This window comes from Panthera leo, chromosome B3 (genome assembly GCF_018350215.1).
Source record: "Panthera leo isolate Ple1 chromosome B3, P.leo_Ple1_pat1.1, whole genome shotgun sequence".
Classification (NCBI taxonomy): Eukaryota; Metazoa; Chordata; class Mammalia; order Carnivora; family Felidae; genus Panthera; species Panthera leo.
In genome coordinates this window covers 68,190,168-68,210,336 of record NC_056684.1, presented here as the reverse complement: position 1 = coordinate 68,210,336, position 20,169 = coordinate 68,190,168, and the positions used below count along the sequence as shown (strand labels likewise).

Below are 20,169 nucleotides of genomic sequence, written 5' to 3'. Positions count from 1 at the left end.
TAATTACTATGTTTTCCCAAATGACATCCTTGATGTACCAGCTCCATGATTTGGAGCGTACATTTATACCATTCTTACTATTTTAAAAATTTAAACTTTTTTGTGTTGTGTGGGGCTTTTAGCGTGAGTAAAAGTAACTTTAACTTCAAAAGCAGTAGCTCTCAAACTTTAGAATGCATCCCAATCACTTAGGAGCCTTATTAAAACATCCTCTTCATTTCTTACTGAGTCTGGGTTGGTCCTGAAAATTAACCTTTCTAAGAAATTCCAGGTGATGTTTAGTTCCAGGGACTAAATTTTGATCAACCTAATCTTATATCGAAAATACTCATGAAATCATGGGTTTTATGTGCTACATTGATTTTTTTTCTAACATATGTTAAAATATTCAACTGTTAAAGTCTAGCTGTCTATTACCAAAAGAAATGACCTCACTGGTATGCATGTAAAGCTTTGAAAACACTGACTAAATATTCTCCAAGTATAATTCTTAGGAAGAATCCTTTGCCTTTAAGATTGAAGGTGTGTGCTTAAACTTGCGTGTAGCAATGTGACGCAGTGGGTAAAGCCACTGAAAGGCAAAGGCAGTGTAAATTAGAATCCGTGAACAGGAAGAGAGTCATGGTTCTCACCCATGAGGGAGATCAGGAATTCTCTAATTCCCCAACTCTGTCCATAACCCAGTTCTTCCAGTGTGCGTGCGTGTGTGTGTGTGTGTGTGTGTGTGTGTGTGTGTGTGTAGGTAGGAAGGGCCTTGGATACGCATGACAGAATATAAATGAAAACCAGATATAATCATAAACTGACAACTGCAGTTCTGGAAGTCCCCATAGAGAAAATAGATGAATCATAATCACATCACTTGATGGGACTAGCCATTGTAACTCACACTGTTCATGTTAACCCCAGCTTTTCAAACCTGCCTGGGATTAATAATATCTCAGGCCCCTTTTAAAGATTTATCGAGTTTACTAGTGATTCTTCTGATCAGATGAAGCCAGCAACCTTTAATTTAATTACCTAGGAACTTTGAGTTTTGGTTACTCTTGAAGCTTACCCAACCATTAAAACAACAGCAGCAAATAAACAACAAACTGTGCAGGGTAAATGTCACAGGCTCTTTGGGACTGAATGAACTTGTTGGCACTTAACAAGCGTGCATTTTGGGAAAAGGTCAACCTTTGTACCTCAGTTTCTGCAAAACGGGTCTTGATATGGCAGAATCTGCCTTGTAAGTGTGATATGAAGGTGAAATACATTAATCTGTGTAGAGTGCTTAGAACACTTCCTAAGAAATAGCATTCTGTTAACTGTATCCGTATATAATTAAGAGAAAGAAACTCATCAGTATGAACTGTAGCGCTGTTCACTAATGCCTCCCCTGTTAGCGAGATCATCTTTAGTTCTGTTATTGGTCAAATGGAAGGCGCAGCATTCTAATGATACCTGGCAGAAAGGCTGTTTTGTTGTGAGCTGATAAAAAAAAAAAAAAAAAAAGGTTTGTGCTACAAAAGGGATCCATACTAATTAAGTATGGATCTAGACTAGAAAGTATTTATTTTTATGGAGGGAAATTTTTTAATGTTTATTTTATTTTTGAGAGAGAGAGAGTGAGAGCAAGCAAGAGAGAGAGAGAGAGAGAGCGCAAGCATATAAGCAGGGGAGGGGCAAAGAGAGGGGGAGACACAGAATCCAAAGCAGGTTCCAGGCTCTGAGCTGTCAGCACAGAGCCCAATGTGGGGCTCAAAATCACGAACTGTGATATCATGACCTGAGCTAAACCAACTAAGCCACCCAGGCTCCCCTATGGAGGGAAATTCTTATATATTTTTCCCCAAATGTTGAGTCCTGCCAGTCAGGATCCTTTTGCCTATTTCTGTCTTTTCATATAATGTATTATTTTCTTAAAATAAATAATTTTTTTTTAAAAGAATGCAGGGGCGCCTGGGTGGCCCAGTCGGTTGAGCGTCTGACTTCAGCTCAGGTCGCGATCTCACGGTTCGTGAGTTCGAGCCCCGAGTCAGGCTCTGGGCTGATGGCTCAGAGCCTGGAGCCTGCTTCCGATTCTGTGTCTCCCTCTCTCTCTGCCCCTCCCCCATTCATGCTCTGTCTCTCTCTGTCTCAAAAATAAATAAACATTAAAAAAAATAAATAAATAAAAGAATGCATTACATGTATTACTCAAAAGCTTCTTTTTTTAGGCTAGATTAATTGAATTTTTGTTAATTTCCTTTGGGGCTAATGTAGCTTCAAAGTGGTCTGCTTTTTTCAAGCCCTGATAGTCAAAATCTTAATTTCTCCTTTTCACACACTATTCCCAGAGCTATAGAATAAAGGTGAAATTCTCTTTTTAACAAAAACATCCTTAAGTCTTGATTTGAGACCTCTGCCCCACCATCCTTACCTGCAAGAGACGGGAGCTCTACTCTTGTATTTGTAAACTCAAAAAATGTGGAGGGAGGGGTCTGCCACTAACAAGACATATTTGAAAACCACCAACCTAGCTTAGACTCATTGTTCTGTAACCTTTATATTCTCTTAGCATTCTCTTGTGAACTCTTGACTCAAGCCTTCCACCAGTGAAGACGTTATCTTCTTCCTTCTATATCTCGCCCAGAGATCCTATTTTAGCATCCTTGTCAGTGATGGGGAGGTGTTCTTTGCCATTTGTAACACTGGGACCATTGGCAAAAATATTTAAAGAAGAGATGAATCATGGTTTACTGGGTGTTAGCTTTGCAATGGTCTCCTTCACCCATCTGTAAATTAGTCACAACTATATCTGTCACACCCTTACAGGTACAATTTACACAAAATGAATCATTTCAAAATATATTCTGTGTAGTTTCTATTTAGAATGTAGATGTTATTTCCAAGGGGCATTGGTTTTGCAAGAAGGTTGGTTTAGCTAAAATTCCTTTGCGTGCTTTGTAGAAGCTTGGGATTGATTTTATTGTTATTATTATTATTATTATTATTATTACTCTTTTTTTCTTACATTGTAATGTTAGGTGTACATAAAAAAATGATACAAAAAACATAGAGGTTAAAGAATAATTTTCCATTGAACACTCATGTGATGCCACCTTGCTCATTCATACCCCCACTCAGTTCCTCTTTTCCGGGATCCCACCATTATCCTGACTTGTGTTACTATTATTTGTTTTCCTTTTATAGTTTTTTTCATTTATGCGTAGCCAGGATAAGGATTGTTGGGTAGGAAGGTATGAGTAGCTTCAATTTTATTAGAAAATGCCAACTATTTTTTGTAATGATCATACCAGTGTGCACTCCTTCAAATTGTGTGAACATTCCGTTGTTCCACACCTCCACCAACACTCAGTTTTGTCAGACTTTGACTATTCCTGATTACTAATGAAAATGAGCACTTTATAATATATAGTTACTTGTGTGTTGTCTTTATAGAGTGCCTATTGACATTTTTTGTCCAGTTTTCATTTTCTATAGTTGTGTAGGATACACGCACCCACACACCCCCACGCTCCCCACACACTATATCTTTGATTATTTGTTTCAAGTGTCTTTTCCCTCCCTTTTTGCTGTATTTTGATGAAAAGAAGTTCTTAATTTTAATGTAGTCCATCTTATCAGTTTTCTTTCCTTTATATTTAATGCTTTTTGAATCTTAACATTTTTCCTAACCTAATTATAAAACTATTATGCTATATTGTCTCATTAAACATTTGTAATTTTTCTTTTTACAATTTAGCTTTTAATCAACTTAAAATAGGTCATTACCTAGTATAAAGTTGGGATCCAGTTTTTGGTTTTCCATATGTCTATCCATGTTTCCCAACCAATAATTATTAAAAAAACAAAACAAAAAACAAAAAACTCTTAGTGTAAACAAAGATCTTCCATGATATTTCTGTCCTATCAAGTGACCATGAATTCATGGTGTCTTTTTGGGCCCTTTATTCTACTTTAATTATGTTGTGATAATTTAAAATATTTCCTATTAGATTGTAAGGCAAGCTGTCTTTATATTTTCAAGTTTCTTGGCTCTTACTGCCTTTTTGCACATCTGTGTTTCAATATAAATTTTAGAATTAACTCCTTAAGTTAAAAACCCAAAACCCCTAGAAATGTTTAACAGGATTGTACTGAATCAACATCTTTACAATATTGAGTCTTATCAAAAACATGGCTTGCTCACTCTGTATTTCTTGGTAATACATTTCAACATGGTGTTTCTATTTTCTCATGAGGCCTTACATATTAGGTTTTTCTAAGTACTTGGTATTTTTAGGGGTACTGTGAATGTTTTCTTTTTGAAACTGTTGATGGTATCAGGATTTTTGTATGCTGATTTTATATCCAGCAACTTTACTAAACTCCTGTATTAATTCCAATATGTTATCTGCAGGCAACCATTCAGATTTTTCTAAATACATGATCATAGTAAATAATAGTTTTATTTTTTCCTTTTTATATATAAACGTGTGTGCATGTGCATGCGTGTGTGTATGCATATTTTCTTTTTTCTTGTCCTGAATCTGCTAATACCCTTAGGAAAATAACGAATAGAAATAATAGTAACAGAGGCACCTGGGTGGCTCAGTTAAGCATCCAATTCTTGATTTTAGCTCAGGTCATGATCTCACAGTTCATGAATTCAAACCTGGCAGCACAGAACCTGCATGAGATTCTCTGTCTCCCTCTGTCTCTCTCTTGCTCTCAAAAATAAATAAACAAATAAACTTAAAAAAAAAAAACAATAGTAGTAATAGGTGTTCTTGTGTTATGCTGAATCTCCTAGGGAAAACATTTAAAAGTAAAATATTTGATACAGATTTTTTTTAATTAACATAGAATTAACTTTTTCTTTTTGGTGCATAGTTCCATGAGTTTTAACTTAGGCACAGATTCATGTAACCACCATGATAGTCAGGATAGAGAAAAGTTAAATCACCCCCTGAATTCCTTTGTGTGCTGCCCCTTTGTAGTCAAATACCACCCCCCTCCCCCATCTCTACCCTGTGGCCACTGCTGCTGTGATCTGTTTTTATCCCTATAGCTTTGTCTTTTCCAGAATGTCATATAAATGGAATTAAACAATAATAAGCCTTCTGGGGCTTTGTCACTCTGTACAATGTCTTTGAGATTGATTTATGTTGATGTATATATCAATAGTAATTCCTTATTACTGCTGAGTAGTATTCTACTCTATAGATAAACCATAATTTGTTTATCCATTCATCCTTGAATTATGTATGTTTTTTAGCTCTGCAACTTACTCATCTTTCTTGAACAAGAAAGCTGCTTAACTTCTCTGTGCATCAATTTCTTCATCATTTATGGGGATAACATACCTACATCATAAGGTTATTGGGGGGAGAAAAAATGAGTCAATATGTATGAAGTTCTTAGATAATGCCTGATACGTAGTGAGCGCTCAATAAATGGAATCCATTATTATGGTTTTTATATTGGTTCCATATGGTTTATATGGTTATTATATTGTCTCCAATATTAGTAAAGATTTTGAGGTAGAAGAAAACTGGACAAGTTCAAGGAATAGCAAGAAAGCCAGGGTGCCTGGCAAAGACAGGGGGAGGTATATAGAAGCCAGGTCATGAAGGGCATTATGGGCTACAGTAAGGAGTTGGAATTTCACTCTAAGCCCATTGGAAAGCCTGCGATGAGACATGGTCTGGTTCATGCCTTTACTAGATCATTCAGGCTGCTGTGAGGAGAATGGGGTAAGGTGGTGGTAGTGAGAGCAGGCAACCTTTTTCAGGGTATTGCAGAGGTCCAGGGGAAAGATTGTGGTGGATACTGGTAGCTGGTGAGTGTGGGGATGGTGCAAAGTGGTTTGATTCAAGGGATGGCTTTGATGTAAAATTCCCAGAACTTGCTGATGGAGTCACAGCTCAGTGTAACACATATCCCATAAGAGCATTGGGGTGGCCATTTATAGTAACAGCAACACTCCTCTCCTGTTGTGGCTTTACCAGAGATTTCTCTCATCCATTTTTGAATTCACACCTAAGTTTTCATGCCTGATTTCTGAAATCCACTTGAAGAAAAGAAAAGTCCACTGCTTTTTTTTTCCATATATTTTTAATGACTTCTGACTGCTTCTTTAGTACTTACACTCACAACTCCAAAGACATTGTTAAGAAAACAACTTATCCCATGAAAATATTTCCTCATAGCATTTGCTTTGTGGTCCTCTACAGTCTGTATAACTCTGTGACCCCACATTCGTAGTCATTCTCCTGGAAATAAAGCTGTCCGAGCTGCTTCATGTTTAGCCAACGGGATGGTAGTTTTAGTCGTTGGCTGGAGTTCTGTGTACACTTGGGATTTCTTGTTGGAATAAACATTATTAGACTCAGGCTAAAATTGGACCAGAAATTTATTTTTGTCTTCCTTTCAACCTCAACTCACCCTAGATTTTCTCATCCAAATGACAAATGGTCATGACTTTCCAAAGTGATCTAAAGATTAAAATCAGCCCTGGGTGCTTGCTTAGCCTAGCATTGAAATGGAGATTTTTTTTAAACAGTTAAAAATAGAGTTCTCTGATCTCACATAGAAAGTTTTATTTCCTGTGTGTCTGCTCTTAACACGTCTGTATTTGTTCTATGTACTGCCTTAGCTTCCAACTCCTCCTTAAAGACAAGCACCTAATCCAGTCTTTATCTGGAACATGCTTCATGCTTTTTTTTTTTTTTTTTTTAACCCTATCCTTTCTGCTTCATTTGGGGCTTCTCGTAATTCAAGGTTTGCCACATGGAAGGAAATTTCCTTTCTCTCCTGAGCTACTTGTCTTATCTTGCCCCAATTTTCAACATCTCTCATCAGGTTAATGTCAAACTGTGGCATTTATTTACTCAGTTTACTTGCAGGAGGGACTCTGGAGTCTTGGAGATGCTCACTTGAATTTTGTGCATAATTGTGTGCTTCTTTGTAATTGGCTTCTTTTGTGATCTTACAGAATACCAAGCTGCTATTTTACACTTGAAGAGGGAACACAAAGAAGAAATTGAAAACCTACAGGTATATCTCTTTGATTCTACTGAACTGGTTATGTGAGACTGATACTTAGTTTTCTCGTGTACTGAAGTAAATATTCCCCTTTTTGTTGCCTTATTTACCTAGACAGCATCTACAGCTGGCACCTGACAATGGGCACTGCGTTTATCCTGGGGAGGGAAGACTTGAACTCCATTTTTAATATAATTGAATTCCCATTTTTAAGAAATGCCACAAGTGTGTTTGATTGGGAAAAATGTTATACTTGGAGAAAATATTGGTTGTATTTGTAAAACAAGAAACAAGATAGAGTATTTGGACTTTTACTGTTCATAAGAGGTCTTTAAAAACATATTTTTTCCTAGGCACACTCAAGACTCTTGTTTGGCTTACTCCCATTCATGTATTTGTATCCGTCCATCTCAGGACATCCCTGCAATACGATGTCATGCAGATCAAGGCACTTAGGGAAGTGACCCTAGTAGGATACAGGGTGTGTTGAGTCATCCATTTTCTATCCCCAAGGAGGGCTTGGAAAGTGCTGACTTGATCCTACTTTGTGGAGCCCAGAAAGACTGAGGGATTTACTTCCTCCCACTATGTAATTGTCATTTCCTTATGTTTGGTCCTTGCTTGCGGTGCCTATAACAGGAAGTGGTAGAGTTTTTTTTTTTCTTCAACGTTTTTTTTTTTTTTTTTTTTTTTTTTTTTAATTTATTTTTGGGACAGAGAGAGACAGAGCGAGACAGAGCATGAACGGGGGAGGGGCAGGGAGAGAGAGGGAGACACAGAATCGGAAACAGGCTCCAGGCTCCGAGCCATCAGCCCAGAGCCCGACGCGGGGCTCGAACTCACAGACCGCGAGATCGTGACCTGGCTGAAGTCGGACGCTTAACCGACTGCGCCACCCAGGCGCCCCGAGGAAGTGGTAGAGTTTTAATCAAATAACTAAATATTGAATCAGGCACTGATTCTAGTTTACTGATGGCTGGGTTGACCCGTACCTTAGAGAACAATAGCAAAATTTAAATAAAACTTGGTGTTTATTCAGTGCTCATTACTTGCCAATTTAATGAATTTGTGGATCAAATATTCTTCTTTCCAATAAGTGATAATGTGCTTTTTAAAATAACTGAGGCTGTGTGTTGGATTATATGTAAAGCCATTGCAAACAGCAAAAAAAAACATTATTAAATAGGTCAGATGGTGTATAAAGTCAGCTCGTTTTAAGTAGTTTGGAAGAGGAGATGAATCCATTTCACAAAGAAAGAAAGAAACAAACAAAAAAAATGGAAAAGTACCTCTGTCTCCTAGGGGGAAATGGAGGCCCTTAGCTCCTTTGTTGCAAAGTGCTCTACAGAGACCTCTCTTTCTTCTTCTTTGTTCTGGTGTGCAAAAGATTCTCAGCTGTCTCAGAAGAAGTGAAATGGGGATTAATTTAAGAAACAGATTGCTAAAGAGGGTAGGCACAGAAGTGACTCTGTGAGCAGAAGTTTTGTGAAACAGCTCAGTTTTAAGTTAACACTGGCTTCCCCAGGTTGTAGGGCTTTGACAGCTAAATAATATTTACAGTAACAGTAGGCTCTTACTGTTTTTGAGTTCCTACTTTGTGCTAGGCATTGTTCTAAGTATATTACATGTATTATCTTGTGTTATTTCCACAAAAGTCCTATGATTTACATCTCAAACTAAGACAAGTTTGGAGGGATGCCTGAGTGGCTCAGTCTGCTGAGCATCCAACTCTTGGTTTTGGTTCAGGTCATGATCTCACAGCTTCCTGGGTTCAAGCCCCACATTGGGCTCTGTGCTGGCAGCATGGAAATTCTCTCTCTCTCTCTCTCTCTCTCTCTCTCTCTCCCCCTCCCCCACTCATGCTGTCTCTGTCTGTCTCTCTCTGTCAAAATAAATAAATTTAAAAAAATAAATAAATAGTTGGACAAGCAAAAGAGAAGAGTAAATGAAAGGGGAAAAGTATATTGGGATCATGTTTTCCAGTTAAAATAAAGGTTAAATCAGGATATGATCGACAACAGTAAAATTTAAAAAAATGTTCCTAATTATGCCGTAAGTTTTCTTTATCTGTGAAAGGATTATCTGTTCTTTGCTTGGTATCGTAAACTTAAATTCTTTTGTCCAGTATTTGTGATTCATACAAAATTGCTGAAACCCTGTGGCCACGGCACACTACTGACCTGGGGGGGGGGGGGAGGGGGGCGGCAGGGGCAGTGTCCCCGATCTATACACTTACCTGTGGTTTGGAACTATTCCATCCATCATAGACTGACAACCTTCAATAGGAAACTGACAACTCTTATCCCTGATCTGACCTAGAGAAGTGTTTGGGGGCAAACACAGCATTTTAAAGATTGAATTAGGAATGCACATTTTAAAATATGGAGGGGTTTCCAGCTGTCTCTTAAAAAAACTAGAAAATCTGGCAGCAGCGGCTTACTTTTTTTCTTGCATGACTTAAACAGGCTGCAGTCGAATAAGCAGGTGCCTACTTCAACTGTGATACATGTTCTCCAGTTTGCCACTGTCCCCACTCTGGGCCATTTCATCTGCCTGTCCCCTCATCACTTTAATTAACCCCCCCCATTCTCTGGGAGCTGAAATCACTAGATTGGCAGCAACACCACATAGAACAGATGCGGTTGATAAAAGAGACTATAACCCAGCCTGGCTGTGCTTGTGTGTGCTCACTGAACACCATCTCTACTTGCTTTGTTCCACAAAGAAATGGTCACACCTGTTGTCATAGGACTAGTAGAAGATAGTGGGTGACCGAGCTGTTACTTTGATGTTCATTTCCTTATATGTCATTTCCATCCACAGCCCGCATTGTCCGTTAGGTTTCCTTTCTCCATTTACTGGTCATGGAGAAGTCACAGGTGTTTCAGGACTTCTTCAGCATGCCTTTCTAGAATAAGAAGGATTTCATGCTTAACATATACAGGAAAAGTGATTCATTGTGTCACTCCCTACAAGAATTGATGTGTATCACCTTCAGATTTTTTAGTTTTTCACAGACTTTATTAAAATTTTTTTTTTAACATTTATTTATTTTTTTTGAGACAGAGACAGAGCATGAACAGGGGAGGGGCAGAGAGAGAGGGAGACACAGAATCGGAAGTAGACTCCAGGCTCTGAGCCATCAGCCCAGAGCCTGACACGGGGCTCCAACTCACGGACCTCGAGATAGTGGCCTGAGCTAAAGTCGGACCCTCAACTGACTGAGCCACCCAGGCGCCCCAGTTTTTCACAGACTTTAAAGAAATGGCATGATTTGATAAACAGAGAACCTAAAATCAGCTGTCTGGTTTTTTTTTTTTTTTTTTTTTTTTGAGAATAGATTGGTAGAGAAGTCACTTAATTATTCAGTTTTCCCACCCACAAAATGGAAACCTTATCACCTAAAATAACTTGACTAGAGGTTGACCTTTCTAGTCTAGAGTCCCAAGGCTAGTAAGAGGGAGGGAGTCTGGAGTCTGTAATCTCATCACACTCTGCAGTGGAATGCTGCACTGCAGAAAGGGCTCAGGGCTTAGTCCTAGAACTGGCTTGTCAAAATGTGTAGGGACTACATGCACATACCCCTTACATTCAACAGCAAAGACTTACAGATTATTTGAATAAAATCTGTTCCCGGCACCTAAGTTTTACACACCTTCCACGGAAACTGAGAGCACTTAGCTGACTCAGAGCTCCAGTAGGAGAGTAGTGGCAGAATCAAACATTTTTTTTCTGACTTTGCTATTTTGTGTCATTTATAATGTAACCACAGCAAATTCTTCAATTTTGTCCAAGTGTGCCCACCATTTAGCAAACTGTACTTTGAGAGCTTATGATCACTTCATGACTCCCAGCATCATCCAGTTCATTTTTCATTTTTGGATAGTTCTGTGTTCCTTCATTTTTGAAAAAACAGCACTTACTTCATAGGTTCTCACTTACCTGAGAAATTTTTGCCTGGAGTAGCCACTGCACAAGTTCATGACTATTGGGTAGAAATCTAGCTCCAATCTGCTGTTTTAAGAAAGGCACATGATAAAACTAATTCTCCCATGGTACAAATAAAGAATTCTTTGAGATTCCTAGGATCAAGATTTTTTTGAATATGTTGACTCATGTTATCTTATCTCAATGTATAATCCACTTCCTTAAGTTCAAGTTAAATTCTTTGAATCGTTTTATTACCCTTTTTATACATCAAAGTCCTGTTTGTTAATTTGCTGATTGTAGGCATCTTGGAAAGAGCAATGATTTTTTTTTCCCCTCTCTGTTTTTGAAAGTACCTAGCAAAGCGTTTGGCACATACATGATGCTCAAACAGTTGTTCTTTTTTGAAAAAAAAAATTTTTTTCACATTTATTCATTTTTAAAAAAAAATTTTTTTTTTTTAACATTTATTTATTTTTGAGACAGAGAGAGACGGAGCATGAACGGGGGAGGGGCAGAGAGAGAGGGAGACACAGAATTAGAAGCAGGCTCCAGGCTCTGAGCCATCAGCCCAGAACCCGACGCGGGGCTCGAACTCATGGACCGTGAGATCGTGACCTGAGCCGAAGTCGGACGCTTAACCGACTGAGCCACCCAGGCGCCCCTCACATTTATCCATTTTTGAGAGACAGAGTGTGAGTTGGGGAGGGACAGAGAGAGAGAGAGGGAGACACAGAATCCGAAGCAGGCTCCAGGCTCTGAGCTGTCAGCACAGAGCACAATGAGGGGCCCGAACCCACAGACTGTGAGATCATGACCTGAGCTGAAGTCTGACGCTTAACCGACTGAGCCACCCAGGTGCCCCTACAAACATTTCTTCTATAATGACCTATGACTGAAAAATCATAGTAGGGATTTGATTAAATTTAGGTACTATGTGCCAACCTTTGTTTTTGGCATTTAACATTAGTGGCATGAAGAATAAATGTAGAAATATAAGCTAAGTAATAGATTTGTCACCATTTTACAGATAAAACATGAGGCTCCCAGAGACTGTGACTTGTCAGAAGTCCTAGACTAGTAAGTAGGGGAACTTGAATTTGAATCTACCTACACCTGTCTGGCTTTGAAGCTGTTACCCTTTATACTATTCAGTGCAGCATTAATGGAAAGAACATTGGATCCAGAATCAGAAGGTCTGGATTTGTGGTCTTAGGTCTGGGTGATGAACATTGTCAACTTCTGGCAATGCTTTCAGCCCATTTTCCTAATTTCTAAAATGAGAGACTAGGCCATATAATCTCTGATAGTGTCTTTGGATTTTATTATTGACCCCACCATACTTAAAAAAAAAAAAAAAAAAAGTTGGGTTTATCCATCATATTGTCCATTCAGCCTTGGGGTTCTCCAATTCACAATCTTCACAATCTCTAAATCCCTATTAGTGACACACACATCCTTTATTTCTTTTCGTTTCTTTTGGAGGTCCCCCTTTCTAACATGCTTGCCTCTGTGGAGCAGTGTGTTCATGTTTCAGTAATACTCTGTATGCTAGCTTTCTAGTGCTTTTTCAGATGCATGACTCTGTGAGGGATGCAGCTTCTAGAATGGTAAATGAGCCGTCTGTAGGAGGGCCAGCTCTTCTTTATGACAGGAGTGAAGTGGGAACGTGGCATGGCCATGGCTTCCTTGGCTCTCTGCTTCTTCAATTTTGAAAGTTGGAAGGGGATGTGTGGGGGGGCTGCAGAGAGGGGGAAAATGCATGCCCTCTGTCTGGCTTTTCAGGAGCTTGGGATAATTTAAGAATGTTGTTTTTGATCATCACTTAAGCAATTTGGAAGTAGGTGCCATGGAAATGACAGGTTGTTTTATCTCTTTTTAACTAATGTTCTTTGTGTTGTAGGATAGAAGAAAGAACTAGCCAACATTGACCTTTTCTTTACGGGAACCCTTCTCATTTATCCCATTCATCACATGCGTAGTCCATAACTGAGGGGAAGCTTGACTGAGCGATGGCCTCTGGCAGGCCCCTGCTCATTGTGCAATGCAGTCACATTTCTAATATGGTCACTCCCGCTGTGAAATGATCCAGGGACAGATGCCAAATGAGACATTAACTTACATTGTACCTTGTTGTCCCCAAGAGAACCAAATGGTATGTTGGCCTCCATTAAACAAAACTTGTAGACTTCCTTTTCTGTCTCCAACCCACCCACAGGCCCGTTCCTAATAGTTTACACATGCTGTTGACACAAAGTTGATTACAAACTACACTTGAGCTGATACAGCTAAACTTATAAAGATACATAAATCCTGTGCCTTTTCCATTTGTTATGTTCTTTGTTATCAACATGATACATTTAAGTGTGTTAGTTCCTGGAGAATACTGTGAGGGGAAGGGAGTGATTTGTAGAGGGATAAACAAAAGCTTCACAATTATGAAATACGATGATTTTATTGAGCCCTCGTGGTATTCCCCTAAGTGCTGATATTAGTATAATTCATTACTGAGATGTCAAATAAGAAAACAGAATTTAAAATGTTGAGAAATATTTTAATTCACTGTTTCATTGTGGGTATATAATACACTGTTAGGCGTTTAGTAGATCTGCTGGTTTACCGGTGTTAAGATGCTTCCCGGGCCTTTGGCTACCTGGAAGCCCACAGGTATATTTGGAGTTTAGTTTTGATGGAAAACACAAAGCAATTAATTCCCTGGCCGACTTAGCGGCCCAGGAGCCCTTTGTCTCAGGCTTCAGGATGCTGTATTGCCTGACATAATTCAGTTATTCCATCAAGTCATGCTCACTGGGAGAGGGACACTGGGTGCAGAATGAAGAATGTGTGCATTACTCATTTGTACCATTGAGACTGATGCTGCTTTTGCACACCTCCTTCATGTACCATCAACTCCAGTCATCCCTCTGGATTCTTAAATGATGAACATGAGTCACTCATGGGGGCCAAGACAGTTTTTCTTTCTTTGGATACTTTATATATATAAATGTAAATGTAAATATAAATATATACACACACACATACACACACACAGTGTTTTATTAGTTTCAGGTGTACAATATAGTGATCCAACAATTCCATACATCACCTTGCACTCATCACAAGTGTACTCCTTAATCCTCATCGGCTATGTAACCCATCCCCCCACCCCCCTCCTCTGGTACCCATCAGTTCTCTGTAAATAAGAATCTGTTTCTTGATTTCTCTCCTTCTCTCCCTCTCTCCCTCCCCCTCCCCCTCCCCCTCCCCCTCCCCCTCCCCCTCCTCCTCCATTTGCCTTTGCTTGTTTGTTGTGTCTCTTAAATTCCACATATGAGTAAATCATATGGTATTTGTTTTTCTCTAACTGACTTATTTCACTTGGCATAATACTCTGTAGCGCCAACATTGTCATTACAAATGGCAAGATCTTATGCTTTTTTTGTGGCTGAATATTATTCCATTGTGTAAATATACACCACATCTTCTTTATCTATTCATCATTCGATAGAGACTAGTTTGGCTATTGTCGATAATGCTGCTATAAACATGGAGGTACATGTATTCCTTGGGATTAGTGTTTTTTTTTTTATTTTTATTTTTTAACATTTATTTATTTTTGGGACAGAGAGAGACGGAGCATGAACGGGGGAGGGGCAGAGAGAGAGGGAGACACAGAATCGGAAGCAGGCTCCAGGCTCTGAGCCATCAGCCCAGAGCCCGACGCGGGGCTCGAACTCACGGACCGTGAGATCGTGACCTGAGCTGAAGTCAGACGCTTAACCGACTGAGCCACCCAGGCGCCCCGGGATTAGTGTTTTTGTACTCTTTAGGTAATTACCCAGTAGTGTGCCAGATTGTAGGGTAGTTCTACTTTTGACTTTTTGGGGAACCTCCATACTGTTCTCCAGAGTAGCTGCACCAGTTTGCATTCCCACCAATGGTGCAAGAGAATTCTCTTTTCTCCACATTCTTACCAATACCTACTGTTTCTTGTGTTGTTGATTTTAGCCATTCTGACAAATGTAAAGTACTATCTCATTATAGTTTTGATTTTCATTTTCCTGATGGTGAGTGATGATGAACATCTTTTCGTGTGTCTGTTGCCCATCTGTATGTCTTTGGAAAAATGTCTGTTCATGTCTTCTGCCCATTTTTAATTGGATTATTTGTTTTTTGGGTGTTGAGTTGTGTAAGTTCCTTATATGTTTTGGACACTAGCCCTTTATTGGATATATAATTTGCAAATATCTTCATTTCTGTAGGTTGCCTTTAGTTTTGGTGATTGTTTCCTTCCTCAGGAGAGACACCTTTCTTCTAGAAAGAAGTTGCTATGGCCGATGTCAGGGAAGTTACTGTGTTCTTTCCCAGGATTTTCATGATTTCAGGTCTCACATTTAGGTCTTTAATGCATTTTGAATTTGTTTTCTGTGTATGGTGTAAGAAAGTGGTCCAGTTTCTTTCTCTTGCATGTTGCTCTCCAGTTTTCCAGTATCATTTGTTGAGGAGACTATCTTTACCATTGGATATTCTTTCCTGCTTTGTCAAAGATTAATTGACCATATAGTTGTAAGTATTTTTCTGGATTTTCTATTCTGTTCTATTGACCTAGGTGTCCATTTTTGTGCCAGCACCATAATGTTTTGATTACTACAGTTTTGTAATATAACTTGAAGTCCAGAATTATGATGCTTCCAGTTTTGCTTTTTTTTTTTCCCCCAAGATTGCGTTGGCTATTTGGAATCTTTTGTGGTTCCGTACACATTTTAGGATTATCTGTTCTATGCTCTCTGAAAAATGCTCTTGGTATTTTGATAGGTATTACGTTAAATGCATGGATTACTTTGGGTACTGTACCTATTTTAATTATATATTCTTCCAATATGTGAGCATGGGATTCTTTCCATTTCTTTGTGTCATCTTGAATTTCTTTTAGTTGTGTTTTATAGTTTTCGGAGTACAGATATTTTACGTCTTTGGTTGTTTTATTCTTAGGTATTTTATTATTTTGGGTATAATTGTAAATGGAATTGTTTTCTTAATTTCTCTTTCTGCTGCTTCACTGTTGGCCATAGAAATGCAACAGATTTTTGTACATTGATTTTTCTATCCTGTGACTTTACTGAACTTGTTAATCATTTCTGGCAGTTTGTTAATTTGTTGGTGATCTTTGGTTTTTCACTATATAGTATCATGTCATCTGCAAGTGGTTGAAAGTTTTACTTCTTCTTTACTGATTTGGATGTATTTTTTTTCTTCTTGTTGTCTGATCGCTGTGGCTAGGACTTCCAGTACTATGCTACATAAAAGTAGTAAGAGTGGACATCCTTGTCTTGCTCCTGACCTTCAAGGGAAACATTTCTGTTTTTCTCCATTAAGGATGATGTTAGTTGGGGAGTTTTCATATGTGACCTTTATTATGTTGAGGAACGTTTCTTCTAAACCTACTTTGTTGAGGGTTTTTTTTTTTTTTTTTTTAATCAGGAACGGATGTTGTACTTTGTTAAATGCTTTTTCTACATCTATTGAAATGATCATATGATTCTTATCCTTTCTCTTATTAATGTGATGTATCACCTTGACTGATAAGTAAATATTGAACCACCTTGTATCCCAGGAAAAAATCCCACTGATTCTGGTGAATGCTTTTTTAAAAGTATTGTTGGATTTGGTTTACTAGTATTTTGTTGAGGATTTTTGCATCCGTTTTCACCAGAGATAGTGGTCTGTAGTTCTCTTTTTTAGTGGTGTCTTTATGTGGTTTTGGTATCAGGGTAATGCCTGTCTCATAGGATGAATTTGGAAGCTTTCCTTCCTTTTCTATTTTTGGAATAGTTTTAGAAGAATAGGTATTAATTAACTCTTCTTTAAATGTTTGGTAGAGTTTGCCTGTGAAGCCATCTTGTCCTGAACTTTTGTTTTTTGGGAGGTATTATTAATTATTATTATTATTATTATTATTTATTCACTTGCTTTGCTGGTAATTGGTCTGTTCAAATTTTCTACTTCTTCTTGTTTTAATTCTGGTAGTGTATATGTTTCTAGGAATTTATCCATTTCTTCTGGGTTTTCCAATTTGTTGGCGTATAGTTTTCCATCACATTCTCTCATAATTGTTTGTATTTCTGTGGTGTTGGTTGTTATTTCTCCTCTCTCATTTGTGATTTTATTTTTTTGAGTCCCTTTTTTCTTTTTCTTGATAGATCTGGCTAGAGATTTATCATTTATGTTCCTTATTTCAAAGAACTGGCTCCTGGTTTCATTGATCTGCTCTATTGTTTTTTTCAGTTTCTGTATCATTTATTTCTGTGCTAATCTTTATTATTTCCTCCCTTCTGCTGGTTTTAGGTTTTATCTGTTGTTGTTTTTCCAGCTCCTTTAGGTATAAGGTTAGGTTGTTTATTTGAGATTGTTCTTGCTTCTTGAGGTAGGCCTGTATTGCTATAAACTTCCCTCTTAGAAGGGAAGGTTTGCTGCATCCCAGAGGTTTTGGATCATTGTGTTTTTATTTTCATTTGTTTCTGTGTACTTTTTAATTTATTCTTTTATTTCCTGGTTGACCCATTCATTGTTTTGTAGCCTGTTATTTAACCTTCATTTATTTGTGGTCTTTGCAGATTTTTTCTTGTGGTTGACTTCTATTTTCACAGCATTAGTCAGAAAAGATGCATGGTATGACTTCGATCTTGAATTCGCTGAAACTTTTTTTGTGGCCTAAGATGTGATCTCTTCTGGAGAATGTTCCATGTGTACTTGAAAAGAATGTGTATTCTGCTATTTTAGAATGGAATGTTCTGAATATATCTGTTAAATCCATCTAGTCCAGTATATCATTCACAGCTGTTGTTTTCTTGTTGGTTTTCTGTTTAGATTATCTGTCTACTAATGTAGGTGGAGTGTTAAAGTCCCCTATTATTGTATTACTCTCAAATATTTCCTTTATGTTTGTTATTAACTGTTTTATGTATTTGGGTTCTTCTATGTTGGGTGCATAAATATTTACAGTTGTTATATCTTCCAGTTGAAGTTTCCCTTATGATTATGTAGTGCCTTTCTTTGTCTCTTATTACAGTCTTTGTTTTAAAGTCTATTTTGTCCGATATCAGTATTGCTACTCTGGCTTTCTTTTGACATCCATTTGTATAATAGATGTTTCTCCATCCCCTCACTTTCAGTCTACAATTCTAAAGTCTAAAATGGGTCTCTTGTAGGCAGTATATAGAGGAGTCCTGTTTTTTTTTTTTTTTATCCATTCTGTCACCCTATGTCCTTTGGAGCAGTTAGTCCATTTACATTCAAAGTAATTATTGGTATATATTTATTCTCATATTATGTTATATCTCATATTATTTGTTTTGTGGTTGTTTCTGCAGCTTTTCCCTGATCCTTTCTTGTCTTTCTTTCATGGTTTACTGATTTTCTTTAGTGATATAATTGGATTTCTTTTCTCTTTATTCTTTGCGTATTTATCAGTGTGTTTTTTTTTTCTTTTTTATATACGGTTACCTTTGGGTTTGTCTATAACTTCTTTTGCATATAGAAATCCGTATTAAGTTGATGACCATTTAAGTTTGAACCCATTCTTTAGTCCTTTCCTCCCCATGTTTTAGGTATATGTTAGTATTTTACATCCTTTTATTTTGTGAGTTCCTTGACTGATATTTTATAGAAATGTTCGTTGTGACTGCTTTTGTGTTTCCTACCTTCATACTGTAAGTTTTGCTCTCTGCTTTCCACTCAGAGTCCCCTTTAATATTTCTTACAGGGCTGGTTAGTGGTCATGGACTCCTTTAGTTTTTGTTTGTCTGGAAAACACTTTATCTCTCCTTCTATTCTGAATGATAGCCTTGCCCCATAGAATATTTTTGGCTACAGATTTTTCCCAATCAGCATTTTGAATATATCATGCCACTTCCTTCTGGCTTGTAAAATCCTCTTCTTGCCTTATGGGATTTCCCTTTCATGTTACTGTCTACTTCTTTCTTGTCGCTTTTTAAAATGTTTTCTTTATCACTATATTTTGCCAATTTAATTACAATATGTCTTGGTCTGGATCTGCTTTTGTTGATTTTGTTGGGGGATTCTCTGTACCGCCTGGATCTGGATATCTATTTCCTTTCCCAGATTAGGGAAATTTTCAGCTCTTATTTCAAGTTCAGTGAGTATCCTTATGATCATTACCTTAAATACTCCAGTGGGCATGTCGCTGTTTTGCTTACATCTCTGGCCGTGGCCTTGTCATGTTCTTTCCTTCAGGATAAATTTCTCTGTCTTCTTATTTTGTCTAAATCTCTGTGCCTGTTTCTGTGTGTTGGGAAAATCTGCATCTCCTGTTCTTGAGGGTAATGGCCTTACGAAGAAGAGGTCCTATAGTGCCCTGCTGTGTAGTAGTTAGTGTCCCCTATTCCGTAGGGCCAGGCACTTCTGTGAGTGTCCCTGATGTGTGCCTAGCTGTTTTGTCCTGGCTGCTTTATCCTTCAGACCAGTCATCTGCAGAGGCTGTCTTTGCCTTTTGTGGGCAATGTTTGGTCCTTGGCCTGAATGTGATGTATTTTAACTAGGTGGGCTCTGGTATGTTTGTGAAATGAGACCTGTTGCTACTGCTGCCAGAACTGAGGCTCCACAAAACTCCCACACTGGGAGACACGATAAGAGCAGGGACTGTCCCTGTCTTCTGGGGGAGGGGACCCTCCATGCTGAGATGGAGGCAAGACTGACTTCGTGGGGCAATTTCACCAGAGTGCAGGGGGCAGGGCTTGGTGTAAGCCAGTTAGGTAGTGGTTGTTGGGGCTTCGCTGGTTCCCACAGGTGGCCCTGTGCTTATGCTAAGGGATGAGGGAGGGAAATAACACCTGCTAGTTCCTTTTTCCCGAGTGGTCTCTCTGTGAATGCTCCCTCTCTGGGACAGTCTCCGCAACGAGCACCTAACCTCCCCACTGTGTGCCCAGGCACTCTTTAGATCACTTTTTCTACACTGTATGTCTGTGGGTTGCTTGCCTGCCTTTTCTCCAAGAGCAGCCCCAGGACTTTTGGCCTCTTCTAGAGCCAAGCACGCTGACCATTAAAGCTCCAGTCTTTAAGTCTCACTGGTTGCAAGAACTCAACAAAATTTGAACTATTCCCTTTCCAAGACAGTTGCTATGGGGAATGGTCTTTTCTGTGTGCTCCCCTGTGTGCTAGTCTGTTTCTCACCCTCCTCTGTGACCGTGGCTCACTCCCCACTGCAGCAGC

The 20,169-nt window shown here is 38.5% G+C and overlaps 1 protein-coding gene across 13 annotated transcripts in view; it reads left to right on the top strand.

The window, feature by feature from the left end:
- Positions 1-20,169, top strand: part of FMN1 (formin 1) — a 432,271-nt gene that overhangs the window by 177,069 nt on the left and 235,033 nt on the right. For 12 of the 13 annotated variants that reach the window (XM_042942504.1, XM_042942497.1, XM_042942498.1 and 9 more), the window contains one exon: positions 6,965-7,026. In XM_042942504.1, coding sequence (XP_042798438.1) covers positions 6,965-7,026 — 62 coding nt within the window. Of the gene's footprint in view, positions 1-6,964; positions 7,027-11,971; positions 12,022-12,844; positions 12,933-20,169 lie in introns of those variants that run through there. The other variant, XM_042942508.1, reaches the window with a different exon arrangement.